At 39.5% G+C, this 18342-nt stretch overlaps 3 protein-coding genes and 1 non-coding gene across 9 annotated transcripts in view; 2 read left to right on the top strand and 2 right to left on the bottom strand.

Annotated features, from left to right (window-relative positions):
• klhl5 (kelch-like family member 5) overlaps positions 1-5480 on the bottom strand; it is a 51556-nt gene extending 46076 nt beyond the window's left edge. The window contains exon 1 of the mRNA XM_041035557.1: positions 5453-5480. The gene's annotated coding sequence lies outside the window, so the exon portion shown is untranslated. The remainder of the gene's footprint in view (positions 1-5452) is intronic.
• On the top strand, positions 12-7518 carry LOC121180286. 5 transcript variants are annotated; one of them, XR_005893939.1, is made up of 11 exons: positions 13-337; positions 980-1276; positions 1965-2267; positions 3371-3478; positions 3571-3621; positions 4192-4230; positions 4304-4342; positions 4433-4465; positions 4581-4628; positions 6414-7328; positions 7398-7518. XR_005893939.1 is itself a non-coding variant. In XM_041035560.1 (10 exons), the coding sequence occupies exons 1-10, from the start codon at positions 250-252 to the stop codon at positions 6497-6499; spliced, it is 1092 nt and encodes a 363-aa protein (XP_040891494.1). In that variant the 5' UTR covers positions 13-249; the 3' UTR covers positions 6500-7518. The 5 variants fall into 5 exon arrangements, 4 of the variants coding, with proteins under 4 accessions (XP_040891496.1, XP_040891497.1, XP_040891494.1 ...); XM_041035560.1 differs by having other exon boundaries at positions 6414-7518; XM_041035561.1 differs by having other exon boundaries at positions 4195-4230; positions 6414-7518.
• Positions 6572-17178, bottom strand: fam114a1 (family with sequence similarity 114 member A1). 2 transcript variants are annotated; one of them, XM_041035559.1, is made up of 13 exons: positions 17111-17178; positions 15540-15884; positions 14930-15014; positions 14566-14798; positions 14046-14180; positions 13722-13874; positions 13479-13632; positions 11584-11669; positions 10512-10727; positions 10234-10373; positions 10063-10135; positions 8907-8960; positions 6572-8128 (listed from the first exon to the last, which is right to left on the bottom strand). In XM_041035559.1, exons 2-13 carry the CDS (start codon positions 15876-15878, stop codon positions 8003-8005), a joined length of 1794 nt encoding a protein of 597 aa, XP_040891493.1. In that variant the 5' UTR covers positions 15879-15884; positions 17111-17178; the 3' UTR covers positions 6572-8002. The 2 variants fall into 2 exon arrangements, with proteins under 2 accessions (XP_040891493.1, XP_040891492.1); XM_041035558.1 differs by having other exon boundaries at positions 13440-13632.
• A 511-nt stretch (positions 17179-17689) lies between these two features.
• trnap-agg lies at positions 17690-17761 on the top strand. Its single transcript has one exon. It is a non-coding gene; the product is annotated as a tRNA-Pro (tRNA).
• Positions 17762-18342: the final 581 nt, after the last annotated feature.

Here is an 18342-nt window from a genome sequence, read left to right on the forward strand (position 1 = left end):
TAGGAAGTGAAGTGTCGACTTGCCTCATATTGTGAGAATGCCTCTCGTTGCGTTGTTGCCTGCCTGTACATGAGTTACATGAAATCTTCTCAGGACTTCTTAGACTCTACCAAAGGCTACTCTGATGGGCAGTGATGGAGTATGAATGAAAGCGTTTGTTTAAGGGAAGGACCCAGATACCACGAGCCACAAGTCATGCCTGTGTTGTGAAGAAGTGTGTGACTGTGTGTGTGATCTTATGGTGCAACCATGGCAAGAGCAGCACTGACTAAACTTCTGGTCCTCGTGATCCTCACCTTTATCATCTGTCTCCCAGAATTCTTCTCCTTATACAGAGGTGGGTCACCGAACACAGCTACAGATGCAGGTTCATCCACTTCATCTGTGTTCGTGTGTTTTATGTCTATGTCCACATGTCTCACTATCAGTTCAGAACCATTTGAGGCTAAAGGAAGAACTATTTGCTTTATGTTTTGTTCAAACTTTCTGTTCTTGCAAAAGTCAGTGTTGAAAAGAAGTAAACTTTATTTAGTTGAGTCACTTTGTCTTGTTTCTTCCTCTTCATATACACTCACTCTGATTTGACCTCTGTCTTTTTGTTTTTTTTGGTTTGTTTTTTTTTTTAGATAAAAATCTGACCCAAACATTGCTCCATACAACACTGACTGACAGCTGCTTTGAAAATGTCTCCGTATTGTGTTGCCTTGAAAAGCTTGTTTTCTTTCAGAGAGCAACATGCTTTAGCCTTTGTACTCGTGCACGTGTTTGCCTTCAACGGTTTTTCTTTTGGTCCTCTCTGCCTCTGCCTTCCCCTGTCTGTCTCTCTCTATCAGATGTAAACTGTAAACAGCAACTTCCATTTTGAGATCTCACTCTGATTTCAGGACTTGAGAGCCTTTTTGGGTTTCTCCACTTTCAGCCTGCTCCCGAAGGGAAATCGTTCTGAATTTTCTGTTGTTCATTCTCTTTATCCTTTTAGAATCCAAAGTTAACTTCCTCTGTCTGCCCTACCGACCCTGTAAACGAGGCAATCAGGGGAAGAAGGGGGAGAATGGGAAGATCGGGGACTCTGACATTGAGAGAACGGACATGTGTGACCCTTATCAGACTGGAGAATGGGAAAAGTGGGAGCAGGCCTGCACAGAGGGGAATCACAGCCACATGACAGATCCTGCATCAGACTCCAGGAGAAGCAGCAATGATTCAGAAAAGAGCTGGTTCATGTGTCAGACAGATACTGACATGGCAAAGTTTCATCATAACATCTCATTTTCAGGTACTGCACGACTAGACAGTAAAGATAAGTCGCTGAAGTTTTAGTCACACTAGTGGCATGGCTCTATGGATGGACTGGACAATTTACCGTGAAATTCTGTAGATCTCAGGACAAGCTGCGATGACTCTGATGATCTCTTGACTTTTCATTTAGCACCATCATTCGGTCAAAATTTCAATTTGTCCAATACTTTTATAAATGTCAGTATTTGTCCAATACTGACATTTCCATCAACTGATAGCTGGTTTCATTTTTGGATACAGTCCCTGGTCTGCTAAACACTTTGTCACATTCGCCCCCACTAGCAGCAGGTTAGATCAGCGGAAGCTAATGCGATGGCTAAAATAAAAAGTTTGAGTCTTCTGTTGCTGCTGTGCTCTCTGCACACTGGTGTTCTGTCACACCCCTGTACAACCCTGTGTGAACTGCATGTTTTTGTAATTCAAAAGGCACCAGAGTGCTGACTCATCTCAAAAGAAACAATGCTGTTGACTGCACATCAGTTCACCAATCTCACTCATAGAGTTGAAACACAAAGTTGTTAACCTCTCACTTCCTACCATTTTGGCTATTTTCCTTGTACTGACACATAATGTAGGTTATTAATATTACCCTGTATGCTGTAAATAATTAGATATTAACTTGCAGGCTGCTGTCTAAAGCCTTACTCTGTTTTCTATCTATCTAGGCAGAGCACTAAATGTACATCTGGAGGTGTCAGTAGAGCTTCAACTCGATGATGCAGATACCCTGAATCTTACCTTGTATGGGCACAGTAATTACAGCTTCTTGGACCTCCACCCACCTGAGGAGCAGGGGGAAGAGGAGGGTGAAAAGGGTGGCGAAGGACAGAAGGCATTTTACTGCTGTCTTCCCGTCCTGCCTGCCTCTGAGTCAGCCAATCCAAGCCGCTGTCTCCTTTGGTTCGCCAATCAAACTGTTTCGATCGCAACAGCAAAGGAAAAGCTGCCATGGAAACGGACACAGAAAGGTTGGTGTCAGGATGAGAGAGCAATGTCTCTTTGTTCCCCATGTGGTCAGTGTGGCTTCAGTTTAAGATTAGAGAGGAGAGGAGACAATAAGAGTGAAGGAAATTGGCCACTCTGTTTTCATTTAGGTGAAAGTGATTCTATCTCATTCAAACTGGTATTCTCTCTCAGAGTCATTTTTTTCAATTGAACAAATTTCCCTCAATTCTCCTTCTCCTGGCTCAGGAGAAGGAGAATTGAGAGAACTTGAGCTTTGTTTCTTTCTCTCTCTGAGCTGTACGATCAGTCACACTTTCCGAAAGTTACGGCACATCTTAATCTACTGTATCTCCAAGGCTGTATTGATTTTGGCTGTTATCTTTCTAGTCGGTTCTCCAACACTCCCCTCATGCTGAAAGCTACGACTCTGTCATATTTTCCGGCATAATGCAAGCTTGAAATCCATCTTTCATTTTTCTGCCACATCTCCACCACTTGTTTCCCCTTTAGTCCCTTTTCTTTCCTGCTCTTATTTATGAGCACATGTTCTTTACCTCGTGTTACTGTTTCTCTTTTCTCTCATTTCTGTTTCTTGTATTTCTCTCTGTGTACAGTATTTTTTTCCTGTACTTATTTTTTCTCCTCTCCTCTCTTCCTCACTGATTTTCAATTATGCTTTTCAGCTATTATCCCTTTCTGTGTATCTATTCTTTTTAGAAAATAATATGTCATGAGCGAAACACTCAAGCACTGAAACAATTACTTGATTAATTGATTATCTGTATGGGATTTTGTCTTGTTCTCTGTTTTATGTTTTGTAAATTAATACCTTTAGGTTTGGGATCAGATAAAACAAATTATTTGGAGGACATATGTTATCTTGATTGTTAGGGCGCATGCCACATAAATGACAAATATCAAATAAAGGCAGAAAGCCTAAAAAAAGAATTCTCAAGGTCATTGAGCTCTGGATAACTGAGATGTTTTAACAGTTTTCTGACATTATATAAAAGAAATTATGTTAAAAAAAAAAGTTTTGAAATATAATTTTTACATTGTAATCAGTAATGTAAATAACTGTTGCATTTCCAAAATCTGCCTGTTTTAACCCCTCTCTATCCTTCAGGTGAGTGGCGGTGTATAGTCAGGGTGCTCTGGCTGGCTCTGCTGTGTGTGGTGCTCCTGACTGTAGTTACAACTGTGCTCGGGCAAATCTACTTGAAACACTCATGCAGTAAGACACCCAGAGAAACACACACAATATACACTCTTTGGGTAAGTTTGATCTTTAGAAGCTGACCTAAAAATGTTTATTTCCTTTGTCAGAAAAGCCCATGGTGTCCCCCGTGAACAGCATCACTGGTCAGCAGTTACATGGTAAATTTAAATCTGTGTTCTCTCAGTCTCCATTTCTTAAAAACATCTTTCTCTGCTACTTCACATTTTTCCTTGTTCCCTCTTTTACTCCTTATTTACACAACTTAAAACCAGAGTCACACTTTCTCACTTCTCTCTCAGTCCCTGTGGTCAAAAGCTATTCTTACACACACTTACGTTTTCATGATATTTTTATATTCAAGTTGAGGCAAGCAAGTTTGCAAAAGAAAATAAACAAGCAACCCATTCACACACATAAAAACACTGAAACTGTAAAACATTATATCCAACAATATCCCATACTATGTCATATTAACCACGTATCACTGTAACAGAGCACATGAGTTCATCTAAAAATCAGACCACTCTGCACCACAATGCAGACAAGATCTCAAAAGACAATTACGAGGATACGGTTGAGTCTTACTTTCATAACAGATGTCTAAGTTGTGAAATGTGTCAGAATCATGTAAAAAAAAAAAAAAAAAAAATCTCAGAATTCAGAGGAAACTACACAAATCTATTTTTTAGGTGATGGTATGTTTTTGATAATGCTTTTTATGATTCAAGTAGATGGAGAGAAGCACACAGAAATCATCACCCCCAGAGGTAAATTGCACAATAATACTCCATGAACACTGAATGGAAAGAGATTCTAATGACCTGTTATTGTTCAACATAGGTGCAGTCCTTCACTTCTATCGGTCCCGGCCTTGGTCAGGTCAGTTCTTAAATGTATACATATGGTTTGGAAGAAAATCATTTGGTTGATCTGTTGTTTAAATTCTTTTCTTTTTTCTCCAATGGACAGAACTGTCACCCATTCAAGAATGTAAATCTCAAGGTAGGGAACCACGCACACACGCCAACACTAACAAATTCAGAGAAATGAATCAGATCACATGCAGATAAAACTCTTTCTGTGAGTTTGTGTGTTAATCTTCATGTACATTTTTCAGAGGACATAGAAACTCTGCTGGATGGAAGCGCCGACCACTGCCATGCTGGTAAACTCACTACTAGAACAATCATAAAAGCTGAAAGAGGCTACTTGGAAGGTGTACTTTAGTCTCCATTGAGAGATAGAAGTAGAAGTATACCACACACAAATACTCTGTCACAAGTAAAGATCCTGCATTCTGCTGTGAGCAAGCGATATTCAGGTACACTGCCAAAAAGAGGTATTTGTCACAGAACATGTTGTCACCTCGTCATAAAATTTAAAACAAAAAACACTACTCCAAACTTATCTACGCGTAGCAAGCTAAGGTGAGTCAAAGTGCACAGTGAAGCATGGATTCAATGTGGCTACTCTACTACTCAACCTCTGTAATTATTGTAAAAATAAAAGAAGAAGAAAAAGTAGGCCCATTGATTTGACTTAGCAAAAAAGTACACAACAATCTCATGATAAACCTGGTGAAAATGGTTGGTTTTTCCAAGTTTGATGTTGTTTGAACTCTAAATTAAACAGAAGCACAGGAAAATACAAAAAAAAAACCCATTACAACAAACTTTTAACAAATATCTGAAAGCAAGCACACAGCAAATGAATGAATGAATGAAATAAATAAACCAACTTTTCTCAAGTTTGAGACATGCACATGATTTCACTATACTAAAGGCAATAACAAAGACTTAACTATCACTGTTATGCTTGAGCATTGTTACTTGGCTGATGTGGCTAAGCTACTAAAACAAAAAGTTGGGGAGAATCTACAAATACAAACATTTCATTTTCAGTTAATATTATGAATCAAATGCAGCACGTCTTGGTTTTACAGCTTAAGTCTTAAATTCATGCTCTCAAACACATTTAAAAGGAGCCTACCTGAAGAAAACCCAAACAAAGGCCTCAGCTGCCATCACTCAAGTGTATCTCAAAGCAGGAAGCACATCTCAGGTGAGCTCCCAGCCCCTTTTTGTAGACTCTGCCCCTTTGTCTGGGTCCTAGTGCTAGACCTACTCATTACCCCTTCCTGATAAAAGTGCAGAAGAAGTAGCATCAGAGTACATTAGGAGTATCATAAGTAAAAGCACTCATTATGAAAACTGACCCGAATAATAAACTGTTTATCATATTATTTGATTATAATTGTTGAGGCAACAGTGTGTGAGGATCACTTTAACGTTGCAGCAGGTAAAGGTGGGGTTACTTTTAATTAGTTTGTGTACTGCTTAGCTCAGACGTGTCCAAACTGTTCCACAAAGGGCCGGTGTGGCTGCAGGTTTTTGTTCCAACCAAGCAGCAGCAGCACACCAGACTTGACTCATTTAATCAACTGATCTTCTTCAGACAGTTGATTGGTCACACTGTGTGCTCTTCATTGGTTGGAACAAAAACCTGCAGCCACACCGGCCCTTTGTGGAACAGTTTGGACACCACTGGCTTAGCTCCTCAGTCTGTAACAATGCATCATAAATTATTTGCTTTTTATATTTTGTATTAATATTTTGAACCTGCAAAGTAACTAGACTAAGACTAAATAAAGGCGCTAGAGTAAAAGAAACAACATTTGCCCGTGAACTTTGGAGCAGAAGTATAAAACAACAGAACTGAAATACAGTCATTGAGAACTTTTATGCTACTGATACTGTTTCTGGTTCCTGTTTCCTGTAAATGATACTCAATATTTATAAGATAATCAGCATGGTTAAGGTCTGAATGAATTTTCTGTAACAGGCAATCTAATATACCTCAAGCTGAGCTTAATTTAAACCCCATCCTGACCCTTTTCAATATCATCTAACACCAGTCTGTTTATTACCTTTTCTATCTCGTATGTCTTCAGCAAATCTGCATCATCGTGGCCATCCATCCACCTCGTCCATCACAGAGGAGGAGCAAGAGGAGAAGAGCACAGAAATGGACATATAGTGAAAAAGTAAAATGACTGCTTCACTTACTAGCTGCCTTTATGTTGAAAATATAACATCTGAGACACAAGAAAATGGTTAAAACATATTTATTTTCAACGTCTCATCCTCAAACAGTCTCAGGGCGCTTTATCAGAAGGCAGGCTTAACACATTAGTAAACTGTCAAAAGTTAAACAACTTGGCCTCCAAACATTTTCCAACTCGCATTACAAATCATTTTGTATTCTACGGAAGAAGCACAGATAAACAGCCTTCCTCCATCTGGCTATAGCTGAAAGGAGCCAAACCATTACGGCAGGAATGACTAATATTTTCTTTGCTTAATGGCTTTCTTGTCAGTATTAGTGCATCTCTAAAAGGGGAGAGGGGAGAAGTAAAGAAGGGAAAGAGAGCACTTCTTCACATCTTACAGAGGTCTGAATAACTGTGGGCTGGAAGCTAAGAGTCAATCTAACACTGGATATTAAAAAACAGATGCACTGTGAGCACCTCAGGATTGCTGCTGAAACTCCACAGGTGGTCAAAGAAAAGGGGGGAAAAATAAAAGTGGAAAATTGATGATATATTTTACTCTGGGGATCAAGAAGTGTATAAATCCAGAGATCCTGGCCAAACAATATTAAAAGCCTTTATTCAAGAGGGCAAGAGAAAATTAAAACACACCGACATGCTTTGGCTAATGCCTGCTTCAAGTTGAGAAATATGATTTTTTCTTTTTCCTAAAATGTCAAACTGTTCTTTAAAGTACAGCAGCCCAACTAAACAAAATCAGAGATGAATTCACCTACACTCTTTAATGTACACAAGAAGCGAGAAGGAGAACGAAATGTTTTCTCATTCAAAGTATGAAGATCTGTTTTTTCTTTCAAATCAAACTGGATAAAAGTGAAATATAAGGTAGTGTTGCTTTATATAATTTAACAAAACAAAACAAAAAAGAGAAGCAAAAATTGTGGTGTATCATCATCACTAATACTGGCATTTAGTCTCAAACCAGAATAAAATTCAGTAAAACAGACATTTCACTAGTGTTATTCAAAGTTCCTTCTGACAAAATTACAATGGATCATAAGGAGTGCAAAGAAAGCTTAATATACGTTAACGTAGAGTCAAGACAACACACTGAGTTATGTTCTGTTTTTGGTTCAGTATTTTGATGGCAGAGAAACGTCTTTGTTTGTCAGACAGAGTGAGTCACAGCTGAGCTTCAGTCAACTCTGAACACCATTTGTTTTCTCAAAGCAAAGTGTCAGCTGCAAAGCACAGACAAAATAACATTCAGAGACACAAGGTGGATCACTTCTCCATGTATCTGTTAATTAAATTGTTATCTTAAGGATTATATTCTGCACATATAAACATCTTCGGCCTGTAGCTGTGGCACTTCACGTAGATATAAGCACTTAATTTGGAATAATCTAATCTCTATACCTCACTGTACAACAATAGATACTGTATATTAAGACAAGCTGGTGAGCAGGTAGCACGTGTGTGTGTGTGTGTTAGTGTTGTGTCTGTGATGTTGGTTCTGTAGTGGGTCGGCAGTGCTGGCTCTGGATGTGGGAGATCTGCAGGATGGGAAGCAGCAGCTGAAATGCATTCTGGATGTAGTTGGTGCTGTTGGAGCCCTGCAGACAGGAAACCCACCATCATCATCATGAACATAATCATCATTTCCCACATCAAAAAGCATCATTCAGCCTATTTAAGAATTGGTGGGTATTTAAAAATGCAAAAAAAAATAGTTATTTGCAGTTGAAATTATTTTATAAATTATTGTGCACAGCCTTAATACAATGGACATGTTGTTAACTGAACAGTGGGTGTACATAGACTAGAACAGAACAGAATAAAACAGAAAAGCATTCCCCACTAAAGCAGAATATTGTCTTGAGCTGACCAAACCATATAACCAGCATGAGAACATATTGTATAAAATGTGTAATATATATATATATATATATATATATATAACAAATAGGGTAACAAAACATAGTCTCTGTATAAAACACAGTATACTGGTACAGAATACTGTATTTTGTGTAAAACATAAAATAAAATAAAATACTGTGTGGCAATATTTGTCACTCAGTTTTTGAAATTTAAAAATGCTGATTGCACTTTGAATAAAGTTTATTTTAACTGTATTCCCAGCCTTCATCATCTGTGTTGAATGAGATTTTTTTTCTCTTCACTTTTAAACATATCTTAATACATCTTGTGCAGGTCTCACCTCGTTCCCCATTAACAAATTAGATGTGATCAGTTATCACACCAGTCGCAGGGATTATCAACGCACCTCTAGCAGTCATCATCAGACTGAGACTGCTACATCATTAGAATTTCATTCATCACAAACTGATTATGATTGGGATCGTTTGAGGAAAAAAGGTCTGTGTATCTCACCTCTAGCAGCACACTGTCTACCAGTGGATTCAACTCCTCTGCTTTCCTCTGGTTCTGAGAGAAAGAACATGGGAGATGAGGGAAAAAGGAGCAGAATTAAAAGACAAGTAAGATTTACCTTACTGTTGACAAATTTACCGACAAGTGTGATATAAAGCAGCTTATTCCTCCATTATATTCCAAAACGAGTAAATGAGTCGAACCATTTCACTGACATTTTCCTTAGTTGCATACTGCCTGAAGATGGAGGAGAACACCTTTCTACTTTGACATTTTCCTTCATTACCATGGAGAAGTACGCTGTCGCTACCTCACCAGCCAACAGGCACTCAAGTAACAAAGGATGAAATGTGAAAAGCAATTTGGCAACAGGAGCTGACTTACAGCAAGACACTCTTTTTTTTTTTTTTCAATTTAACCAGCGCAGTTTACAGTTTTCTTCACAGCGTTTCACAGAGTGGGTAAAAACACATCCTATGCTTATAAGTAGGCTGCAACTCTTTCATTACCACAAACCTATGTACTTTTGTTTATTTTGAGTCAGTCTCATAAATACTGTCCTGCAGTATAAATAATGACCAAATGTATATTAATCCACAGGTGTAAACAGTCCCTAACTAAAGCATTATTTACTCCTGATTGAGAAGTATTTTCTAAAAACCAATTTCAATTACGCGGTGTTTGTTTTAGGAAAAATTAAAGTCATAGGGAGACAACAGTTAGAGCGTCTTTAGCTTCTGTGATGTTACACGTTTTCTGAGAGAAACAAAATATGTGGGTGGGGTATAGTTGCATATTTAAATAAAATCCTTCAGATTTGTTTGTCTGTTTTGTTTAGATCACTCAAAAGTGGAACATGGCTTAGCGAAGATATGGAGAAACAGCTGTAGAGTGTGTGCCTCCACCCACACCTTTTTAACAGGTTTTGGTAATATAACAAGAAAACTGTTAACACAGGGACACAGGATGACAAGGGAAATATACTTTTAAAATGGAGCCTCGGACGGGGTTGGGAAGTTGAAAAGTACTTCAGACTAACAAATATTGGTTTTGGATTTTCCCAGGATTTGTTGACAATGAGAAAAAAAAGTTGAAGCCTTATTCTTTAACACCCCTACTAATTCACACACACACAAACACATTCCCTTTCACCTACCCCAACAAGAACCATCGTATCAGAGAACTTCTTGGCCAAACACTCCACCTCTTTACACATGGCACATGTCAACCTGCATTTAAAAAAAAAAAGTAGATTTTTAGCAAAAACCTGCTGCTCTCAGTGTAGTGCTCCCCATACACACCCACACACATATGTGAAAGCACTCACCTGGTTAGGATGTGTGCCTGGTCTCTGGCTGGTTTCTCTAACTCCTGGCCATGGAGGATGAGCTCTGCCACCTTGTGGAGCTGCTCGATACTGCGAGCTGTCACTTCTGCCAGACTTCCCACTGATGACAGGTAGACTGCCTGGAGAGTGGGCAATGAATGAAAACACACACATATACAGACACAATATCAAAACGAGATGTGATAGCAGGACAAGAAGGTGCTTAAATTTTAAAAAATGAATGAAAAAGTCACATAATGTTGTTGAGTTGTCCACACCTCTACAGATCTGGGGTCATTCTCTTTCTCCTTCTTTTCCTCCTCTCCTCCCTTCATCTCCTCCCCCTGCTCCTCTCCATCTTTCTTCTTCTCCTCCATTTCATTCTCTACGGACGAGGCCTCTCCTCCCGGCTGGTCCTGCGTTTCCCTGCCAACTGTCTCCGTAGTGACAGGCTGTTCCACTTCGCTCACCCAATCATGGGCCCTCATCCGAGCCTGGAGATGCATAATTACCTCCCATCAGCTCTGCATGGTGAGAGATCACCATCCTGATGTATGCTAATTGTATGCATATACACGGTTATATGCTAATGTAGGTGCTATATAAGTGAATTTGATTATGCAGTAGGACTTCAAAGGTGATAACTTTTATATTACTTCTAAGACTGCAGCAGGAGAGGGAGGGTCTTTAAGTGGTTTAGGAGTGTGTCTTTGCGTTTCTGTACACCTGTCGACCAAATTTCTTAACATGGGAAGAAAGCTAAGGAAAATTTCACAGGAAAGAGGAAATTCTGCAGGTATTTCTAGGCCTGAATGCAGATTATGTGCTCTGATAGGTTACAACGTTGTATATTCAAGGAGTGACTTTGTAATGATAGGTTGTGATTTACTGTTTTGGTATGACTATATTTTCCTCGTGGACTTCATTTCCTCCAGTCAATACTTTCCTAGTGTTCCAAGAATTTATTGCCTTAAGCATCTGTAGATCAATTGAGCCATAGACAATAGTAATAAGGTAGCCTGGACTGTTCCACTAGACAAATGATAGACTTTCAGAGTATTTAATTACAATCAATTACTACATGAGTTAGTAAAACGATGATTTAAAAAAAAGATAGTTCATCAGAACCAGTAGGTGAATATAGAATGGTGTACTGGAGAAGTTATATGATGTGGTTTCATTTTGATAGATTTGCACTGAAGCTTGAACTGGTATAAATCATGCTGAGATATAAAACTAAATGATTAACTGATAAAAAGTTAGTGAATACACTCACAAACTAGTGAGCTTGTGTGAGAAACTAGTGAGTTTGTGAGTGTATATTATTGACATTTTGTGTGTGTGTGTCACCTTGTTGAGTTTGTCTGGCGTGGCAGCAACATGAAGCTCAAACAGCAGCTCCGTCAGAACACTGACAAACTCCTCACCATCAGCAACTGGCAGGAACAAACACACACACACACACACACACACACACACACACACACACACACACACACACACACACACACACACACACACACACACACACACACACACACACACACAGAGAGAGAGATAAACACACAGATAAACACAGATGTCATGTCAGCATACTTCTATTCATACATTGTATGTTAAAGCCACAGATGCATAAAGTGTAAAATGATAACTGGTTTCTACCACATGCCAGTAAAGCTTTGATTTCCCCCATGCTGAGTTTATGATGCTAATATGTCTGTGCGCCTTCAGCAAACAGCACAACAGAGATTTGGTGAACATCTGATTCTTGTTTTTGTGCTAAATTAATGTAAACTCCTTGCATACAGTTAGGGCTTAATGTGTACTGCTCACATGCAGGATTAATGTCTTGCTCTGATAGATTTCTGTTTTATTGTTGTTGTTTTTTTTAAAAATCAGTGATATGATGTGAATGCGTCATTGGCCCCTGAACACCAACACTGGATCAGGCGCTGTGTTAAACCCTCCAGGTAACGGGAAACCTGCCTGCTTTGAACTCTGCACTGCTGTGGCATCGCCTGAGGCGCCTGTCACTCACTAAAAGTTTACATATAGCTTTTAAAATGTAAGGTGACAAGTGGCTGGGTGAGATATGATGGAAACCAAATGACATAGCATCCCCTCGACACTGAATTTCACTTTGGTAGAACATTTTCTACTTCTTTAGCAGATACAGGAGATCAGGAACAAAACGCCTCCAACACTGCCTCCCATAGGGATACAGGCTCTTCCAGGCTTTTGCAAACAGGAAAAATAATTTGTGTATGTTTTGAGAATTAGAATAAGATTTTTCCCAACATAAGGAAAAAAGAAAGTGCTGTGAGCAGTTTAAAATTCTGTGTTGACACTCAGCTTCTCTACTGAAGTGTCTCAGAAACTGGATCCCTGCTGGTTGCAAGGCTGTTGCCCTGCTCCTGACCCTGATTTATAACCTTGCTGTGAAAGAGGACAATCAAAAAGGGATCAGCATAAAGTATAACTTTATAGTGCAACAGAAGGAGAGCGACATGTTACAGTTTAGCTCTCTGTTCAGAAATTGAGAGTGGCTAGAATATTCACAATCTTATCATGTTTGCTCTAAATGTATTATTTTGGCATGTTGGGAGCAGAGTACTGCAGTTTAGAAATTAACCGCCCCCAGATAATCATTTTCATTCCCTAAAGTGTTAAAGTGGGGATTGTTTTGTTTCTCTGCCTGGTTAGACAAGCAGGGTTAAGACTGTCTCTGAGAGTCTATGACAGAAGGGTAACAGAACAGATAAATATTTTCTTTTGTCTTGGAGTTTCCTGAGGCCTCCAGAAACCTGAGCACGGTATGGAATGAATTTCAGAGGTTTTTAAAACTTCGATGTGTTATCCCATGGCCAATTTTAAGGGATTTCAAAAGACTTTCTGCTGACAATTAATGTAGGATGTAATTATACCAAAATGGCAACAAAAAAAAAAAACCAATATAGTCTGCTAAAAGCATACAAAAGCCCTGATACAGTATTTAGAAGTGGACACTGGCCTAAAACACTGAATTGAAAATTCAACTAAAGTGAGATTTCAGTTCTGAACTTCGATCCACTGTCAGAACTTGTGTCCCTGTGCAAGAGTTCAAACAGAAACTGAGCTGGAATTAAAGCCAACTGATCCTGGGTCAGTGTTCAGGGACCACTGCCTCTACCTCCAGCAGGTCTGGTTGGTTGGTCTGGGTCACTCACACAGGGGGGTAGAACAGTGTAATTGGGAACTTAGATCACCGTTATCCTTCGTCTGTTCTCCTTCTCTTTCTTCTTCTTCCTCTCCTTCCTCCTTCTCTTCCTCTCGCTTGATGAAAATATCTTTGATTAAAATCAGCTCCTTCTTCACCTCCTCCTGCTCCTCCTCCACCAAGGAAGACAGGAATGCCTGAACCTAAGAGCAGACATATGTAACTTAACGTACACAATTTCAAACAGACTGCGATTCTGCAAAGTACTCCATATTGTTCACACGTGCCTTACCTTGGCCTCACTCTCATTGGACAAAATCTCCAGGGCCTCGAGGTGTGACAAGCCCTGGTAGTCGTCAAACAGGATACCATAGTGAGCTGTGGGTGCACTGATTGGCTGGTTGCTCAGACGCGCCCGCTCCTTCTCCTTGGCTTCCTTCAGCATCTGATAAATCACAGTAAAACTGTAATACAACACTGCAGCACAACTGTCGTTTAGAGAAACAGCAGAATGTGGATTTCCACTGAAAAGCACCAACTTATTCTGTCCACAGAGTTTTATATTATTCATACTATTCATCCGTATTGGTTTTCTGATTCTCTGTGCGTGTGTTACCTGACTCAGTGATGCAGTCTTCTGCATCAGGGTCTTGGTCTTTTTGAAACCCGGGTCACTCTCAGCAAGAACAGTCATGGTCTTTTTTCCAATGAACTCCAAGGCGTCCAGACCTCCACTGATCACTGACTTACCCTCGGAGAGACAAGAATAAAGGGACATACAGGAAAAAAAATCTAATTACCAGAATTACTAAATAAATTATGGAATCCCATTCTCACCACTAAAAGTTAATGAAACTGATGAGAAATATACTAGGTCAACATTTTGACTTACTTAGGCAAAATGATGCCATTAGAAGTCTCATTTGAAAACGTAAGTATTATGAGTATAAGTATTAGTGTAATATTTTGATTTTGTTATCTTTCTGAAGTGAAAATGAAGAGTTAGATAGTTAGAACTGTTAAACAGGATGTCTGTATTTTGTATTCTGAGTCAAAATTATGAGATACTTGTGGACTACTGTTACTGTGTGTGTGTGTGTGTGTGTGTGTGTGTGTATTTGTGTGCATTAACTCACTGTGTTCTGCACAGCATGTGTGATTGTAGAGAAAACACCCCTGCTAGAAGCTACTGCACTCGCAGAAGAAGACTCCTCGGAGGTGGGCAAGTCAAGCTCTCCACCTTCTCCTCCTCCCTCTCTCTTCACCTCTGCTCCCTCATCCTCCTCCTCTTGCGCCTCCTCTCCTACTGAGGTCCTGTGGAGACGCAGAGCCTCTCCTGCCTTCACCTTAACTGAGGTCAGGCTCTGGCCTGCACACAGACACACACAAAGTTAAAGACTCACAGAGAAGGTGAGAAAACACTACAATGCAGAAAATATAATAAAAGGATTAACGAGGAAATATGAGACAGGGAAACAGAAATAAGAACAGAAGACATACCGACTGTGGAGGTGGCACTGCTCAGAAGAGATTTTCCCCATGAGCTCCAACCTCCCCAGCCTTTTTCTTTCTCCTGAAGTGACTTCTGCAGACACACACACAAGCACACATATACATTACTGTATCATTTAGAAACAGAACTCCTGTATGCATGATTTGTAAAAGGACGAGATACTGCATTAGCTGCAAATTCAGAACTCACAGTTAGTAGCGTCAAAGGTTGAAGTCAATAAGAGCTACAACTAATTATTATTTTCATTTTCCCTCAAAGCCCCAAGCACGTTATAATTGCTTGTTTAGCTGAATTCCAACAGCAAAACATATCAAACTCTTATTATCACACAAGATAAAGAAAAGCAACAAAACCCTACAACTGAATCTGAGTCTCAAAATGTCAGAAACAGTCTCTCTGTTTAGAAAAACAAAACAAAAAAAAAATCCTATGAAAAATGTGTGTTTATGTAAAAGAACCAATACTAAATGATATGTCAATATTAAATATCAATGTCAGTATTGGCCTCAAAAATCCAGAATTGAAGATTATAGTATGACCTGTATGTCAAGAAAATATAATAAAAACTCAACAAGTAAAGAAACTAATGTGACAAACCTCCACATCCTCCTCTGTAGCCTCTGTGTCCGGCTCCAGGCTCACTGGTTGGTCACATTCGATCACCTGACCCTCAGGGGCATGCTGTGGATGGTCAGTGGGGCCCTCTGAAGTGTCAATCTTGGTGGTGGTGGTGGTGGTGTCCTCAGTGGTCTTCTCCTCGGTGGACTGTGGGAGGTTGTAACTCTCAGGGGTCAAAGGAGGCTGAAGAGGTACTGATGGTGGTGGAAGGGCTGCTGGAACATCCTGACAGGACCCAGGTTCAGTGTGGGGGGGTTGATTAGGTGGATGGGTGGTGTCTACAGAGGGGTCTGTATCAGAGGGGGCAGCCTGGGACATGGTGATCTGGAAGGGCAGAGATTTTGTTTTTTGTGGTTTTAGTTGAGAAAGTGCTGGTGTGTACTTCTATATACATATTTGTATCCTGCAGCCAAAAATACTGCTTACATATAAATACGTTTTATAATATAAATACTGAAATGTCCATCACTTTCTTCCTGATGTCTTCAGATGCCACAGCTGTAAATTGTGGTTTACAGCTTTATGCTGTATATTACATTAGCTCAGAGTATTCTCAAAGTTCACAGTTACTGTTAGATGACTATCACTTAACAATGATTGTTCTATTTTAAAAGATAAAAATGGTTCAAATTCAACATTTAACATGCACAATGTTGGGGTGCTCTGATAAATTTGATGCATTGCCTAGTTTGAGACACATTTTTTTTGCATGGTGAGATTAATGAGACAAAATTAAGTGAAAAACATGTTAAAGGTTTTGTACATTGAAACTGCTGTGGGAACTGAAATCATTACTGTACTACACCGTCGTCATTTCATGTTCAATGTCACCATCTACTGGTCATTTGCAATGCACGCCTTCATATGGTTGCTGCTGTCCTCTTTGTTTTCAATCACAGCTGAGTTTGTTTAAGGCTGTTTTCATGCAGCATATTTTCTGTTATCTCTGACAGATTGTATAAACAAGACTAAAATAAAGGTTAATAATACAAATATAGATTTGTGCAGAAAAATACACTATTACAAAACCCTAGAAGACAAGTTTCAATAAGTATTGTGACAATACTTTCTTCTGATCTAAAGCAATAAGAATAATACTTGTTACACTCAACACGTTAACTGTCCTGATAGCCTGTGGTCATCAACATGTAAGATATGTAGTGTAGTGACTCCCAAACCGGTTAAATTAATAATTTAATTAAAAATAAAATAAAATGGCCTTTTTCCGCTTATGTCGAAGACTCTCCTGCTTCTTCTGATACCATTTGAACACATAATTACAGCATGACAACATACAGAACAATGTCAGGCAGAAAGTCAACAGAAACCACTGTTCTGTTTCAAAGCTATATGACAATTAGGCTATTATTCGCTGGATTATTATCATTCTAACGAGTTACACAAACACATCTTCAACGCTGCAGCGTGTTATCGAAAACTGCAACTCCAGCTCAGTTGCAGATTCGTGTCATTTCAGCTGTCGCAGTCAAAGGAAACTTAAAAAGACTCAAAGACAGTTTTGTTTTTATGAAAGTGACAGTGCAGCTCACCCGTTTGGTGCCAGACAGCGGCTCCTCTTCCGCCCCGCCACGTCGGCAGGCCGGTAGGTGACTCCTCCGAAGAGTAACGACCGACAAGATGGTTCCCTGCCTCGGGGGACGACTGGTGTCTACGGAGCCTGGAAAGTAAGACGGAACGACTCAACCCCGGTACCAAGCCAGCTAGTTTAAGACACCAGCACCACATTACAATTAGAATAAAGGTTTCACAAACACACAAGAGTTTCAGTTCAGAGCAGATGTTTTCCCTTCAGCTACACCCTCATGGTCTCTATAAAACGCTAAATATTGATATAAATTCAGGTGTGTCCGACCACGTTCAAGCCGTCCTGACTCTCGGAGGATTCAGGCGAAAACGCAAGTGAGCGGGAGTGAATCATCTGGCTTCGTCTGGACACTGATGTTTGACTAGGAAATATAGTAAATCTGGTTCTGAGTCGTTGAAGGTTGGGACACAAAATACCTACAACGGTTTGTTTAGCATATAACAATACAAAACAGTTGGAAAACACAGAAGTTTTCATGGCCGTTACAGTTCTAAAGGGCTATAATCGCTCACTTGTACACGGTGGCTCGTTGGTCTAGGGGTATGATTCTCGCTTAGGGTGCGAGAGGTCCCGGGTTCAAATCCCGGACGAGCCCAGTTTTTATATTTTTTGAATAACACAAAGTGATGGCTACTGATGAAATAAAGGTAAATAATTGCTGTATGACACATACGTGGCGCCTGGAAACGGTCTATAGATACAAAGCACACACACTAGAGCTGCATCTATGGTTTTTGAGTAATAATTAATCAGGTAACATAGCAGGTGAAAAGTTACATCTCAATTTTCCAGCACTCAATGTGACATCTTTCAAAACTCCATAACAGTAACCTCTGTTCTGTTTTAGATTTTGTATCAATTATTCTAATTTGGAAAAGTGACAATAGTTATCCTACCTGTGAGTGTGTGTCTGTGTGTGTGTAAGAGTGGTTGAAGGAGTATTAAGATCTTTCACCTAAGTAAAAATTGCTTCTGAAATAAAGCAGAAGTATGAAGTAACATAAAATGGAAACGCTCAAGGAAAGCATAAGAACTTCAAAACTGTACTGAAGTACAGTAGTTGTAAATGACCCTCATGAGGGATGATTTTGCACCATAGATAAACTGAAGGTGAAGCTGAGGTCAAACCTACAATGCAAAACGCAACTTGAAAACTTTAAATTTTACGATATAAAA

Source organism: Toxotes jaculatrix, chromosome 4 (assembly GCF_017976425.1).
Source record: "Toxotes jaculatrix isolate fToxJac2 chromosome 4, fToxJac2.pri, whole genome shotgun sequence".
Taxonomy (NCBI): domain Eukaryota; kingdom Metazoa; phylum Chordata; class Actinopteri; family Toxotidae; genus Toxotes; species Toxotes jaculatrix.

Bases quoted from the DNA above. Each gene is read 5' to 3' on its own strand.
- LOC121180286 (XM_041035560.1), top strand. From the start codon at position 250: ATGGCAAGAGCAGCACTGACTAAACTTCTGGTCCTCGTGATCCTCACC. The intron at 338-979 runs GTGGGTCACCGA...TTATCCTTTTAG, and splicing joins ATTCTTCTCCTTATACAGAG to AATCCAAAGTTAACTTCCTC. The intron at 1,277-1,964 runs GTACTGCACGAC...CTATCTATCTAG, and splicing joins TCATAACATCTCATTTTCAG to GCAGAGCACTAAATGTACAT.
- fam114a1 (XM_041035558.1), bottom strand. From the start codon at position 15,878: ATGTCCCAGGCTGCCCCCTCTGATACAGACCCCTCTGTAGACACCACC. The intron at 15,015-15,539 runs GTTTGTCACATT...GTGTGTCTGCAG, and splicing joins CTACAGAGGAGGATGTGGAG to AAGTCACTTCAGGAGAAAGA. The intron at 14,181-14,565 runs GTGAGTTAATGC...TGTCTCTCCGAG, and splicing joins CACATGCTGTGCAGAACACA to GGTAAGTCAGTGATCAGTGG.